Genomic DNA, 3,053 nt, shown 5'->3' on the forward strand with positions numbered 1-3,053 from the left:
TGCTCTGTTACGGTCCAATCTTGATATCTTAAACATAGATAAAAAGAAAAAAAGAAAAGATGAAGCCTTTTTTTTTTTGCTCTGTTACGGTCCAATCTTGATATCTTAAACATAGATAAAAAGAAAAAAAGAAAAGATGGAAAATGAAGTGAAATTCGGAACGTGGAACGTTAACGGATGTAATTTGATGAGCCTTCGAAATTTTCGAGACGCTGAGCCGCCTCTCGTCAAAACGATCGTGGAAAAAAACACGCAATTAACTTACTGCCGGTTTTAATTAACGCATCCAAAGAGATGGAAAAAGAGAGGGTTGGTAATGAGAGAGGGGGGAGGGGGCAGGCAGAGAGACGGGTTGATGAGCGCGCGAACGGGGTTGGCGCGTGATTTGTAGAATTTTAATTAAATAAAACGCGCCGATGCGCACAATATCGGGAACGTTTAAAATGATATTTTTGTTTGCCCCGTTATAGGCCGGCGTCGTTAACCCTCCTAATTGGGTAGGACGCGCGGCTTCCAACTTTTTACGCGTGAAAATTTTTTATCGTCGTTGAATTGACGCGTCATGCGTGAAAAAATAAAAGGGAAATGATGAGAAAGTGAGCGCGTATCGTCGTGTTACCTTTGTCGAGCTAATTTACAGAACTAGTTGTACGAGCATAAGGGTTGAAAATGATGCCGTGGATCGAAACACGTTCCCTTTTTAACTACTGCAATTAATCGACTCGTTTTAAACGAATATTCCGATGAATTGCGAGATACACGGTTGGAAATATTTTGAAATCGTGATTTAATATCTATGAGAAATTGAATGAAATTAAATTTTTGATAATTGCGATGAGAAAAAAAAAAAAAAAGAAAAGAAATATCGAAGAAACCATATTTGTTATATATTTGAAGAAACTTCTGCTTACCTAATTGTGAAATATTACAACGTGGAAAATTGTGTTCTAAATTTGTGCGACGAATATTGTACCAACCTGGAACAGAAGAAAAAAATAAATAAATAAATATTATCATTTATATCATGTATTTTTATTGTTATTAAAATTTTAATCACGGAAATAATAAGTTTTATTCGTAGAATGTTATTAAGAACACGAAAATTATTTTTCATAAAACGATAATGAATAAATGAATAAATTGAATAAAGACTTCAAGAAGCTTTGTTTTCTAAAAGAAGAAAAGAAGAAGGTTTTGTTAATCGATTTAATAAGCGAGAATTCCAGTTAGTGAAAAATGGAAATCTCAAGGAAATTTAGCACGGATAATTAATAAAAATAGAGGGGAAAAGATATATCTCCTTATTTTCTTGATTTTAAATTATACTCTTATTCTAGCGAAGATAAGAAGATAAGATAATGCAATATCAATTGAACGATATAAAATGTTACTTTGATTTTTCTTCGTAAAATCGTAAAATCACTCGTGGATTACAATTCCCAAGAACGATTTGTATTTAACGAAATTTAGTTTCAACTCTAACTTCAGTTCTAATTCTTCAGACTAAGAGGAATTATTAAATGCAAATTATATGTATAATATTATCCAAACTATTATCCGAACAAACTAACATTCAACGTTAAATATTTACCAAAGAACTTCAGAACTTTTTAAAAAAATTATAAGACGAAAGATTAAGAATTTAAGAAACGCTGAATAATAATTAATGCGTAACTGTCAGTGATGCAATCCATTATGATCTTAAAAATTATTAAAATTCTAGAATAATTTAATTTTGAAGAATTTTATAAAAGGATTATTAAAATTGTAATATACCTTGAATAATATACCAATGGAATTTTCAATATCAACATTTTCATTCAAATTTTCAATAACTCGATTCCAAAAAAAATCAGAAGAAAGGCATTAACAATCATCCCTCATTTTTTCACAATACACTTCACAAATTCAATCGATGAATTATTTTCGAACGAATAAATACCTTCAATTCTTCGGATAGAATCGCTCCTCATTAGTCCATAACAACATCTATTCCATTTACTCGAATACACACACATCGACTACGCATTCGAAGACCGGATATAATAGTTACCGCAAACGCTTGAGAATATTGCGTGCTCGTGACCTATTCCATCGCGATTCCGATCGTTGTTCAACCAGAGCTCGAGGATAATATTATTAGGTCATCTCGTAAGTAATGCGATTTTTTCGAGGATCGTATAATGCGGCGATAAAACAGGCAGTTCTATGCATTCATTCGCTTACGTCGGTTGTTCTCATGAATTCACAAACGTGCTCGCTTGCAATAAAGTTATGCGAGTGAGTTTGGAAGCAAATAGATTTGATAGAAAGCGCGATTTGAAATAGATATTTTCTACAATATGAGGTTAGATCATTTATATTCTCGACGTTTTATTACATTTTTAACAGAATTTTATTCGCGAAAAAATATAAAATATAAGATTAGGTATAGAAATTCTAAAATTGTTTCTTTGTAAAAGAACAAGAGATTATATATTTGTCAATGATTTAATTCTTTCGAAGTTAATAGAATAATCTCAAACAAATTATTTAGAAATTTTTGCAATCTTTATTATTATACATTTAGTATTAATAATAAAAATCTTATAAATTAAAAAAGTATGTTCATAATTTTTTCAGAATAATAGAAATTGTAATCAATATTAGTTACATTTTTCAATATTTTTTAAATATCAATTTGAACGATACTCCTTCACATTTCCAATTTTCAAATACATTACATAGCTATAAACCATCCAAGAACTTCCGAAACTCCGCATATTTCGCACCATCTCCAAGGGCCTCTTTACACCGCGATCGTGCATGCAACTCGCAAAGCCGTCCTCCACGTATATCTCGGCGCCGTCTAATTCCGCGAATTCTGCAATCTTCCCTTCGAACATGCGGTTGCGTGTAGGCACGCGCGTGAATTCGCGTGTGCATATTCGCGACTACCCCGAGATCAAAGCGAATGACATAGTATAACCGAAAGGGGGACAGAGAACGCGTCGAATCGGAATGAAGAGGAGGAAGAGAGAGAGAGAGAGAGAGAGAGAGAGAGAGAGAGAGAG

The 3,053-nt window shown here is 32.7% G+C and overlaps 1 protein-coding gene across 11 annotated transcripts in view; it reads right to left on the reverse strand.

Annotated features, from left to right (window-relative positions):
* Positions 1-3,053, reverse strand: part of LOC102676276 (leucine-rich repeat-containing protein 24) — a 419,962-nt gene that overhangs the window by 129,634 nt on the left and 287,275 nt on the right. For 6 of the 11 annotated variants that reach the window (XM_031509237.1, XM_031509236.1, XM_031509243.1 and 3 more), the window contains one exon: positions 912-977. The exons of the other annotated variants lie outside the window; for them this stretch is intronic. Coding sequence is in view for 1 of the 6 variants with exons in the window: in XM_031509234.1 (XP_031365094.1) it covers positions 912-977 (66 nt within the window). In the remaining 5 variants the exon portion in view is untranslated. The remainder of the gene's footprint in view (positions 1-911; positions 978-3,053) is intronic. 11 annotated transcript variants of the gene reach the window in all.

The sequence above is a fragment of the Apis dorsata genome, unplaced genomic scaffold (assembly GCF_000469605.1).
Source record: "Apis dorsata unplaced genomic scaffold, Apis dorsata 1.3 scaffold_133, whole genome shotgun sequence".
In the NCBI taxonomy this organism is placed as follows: Eukaryota; Metazoa; Arthropoda; class Insecta; order Hymenoptera; family Apidae; genus Apis; species Apis dorsata.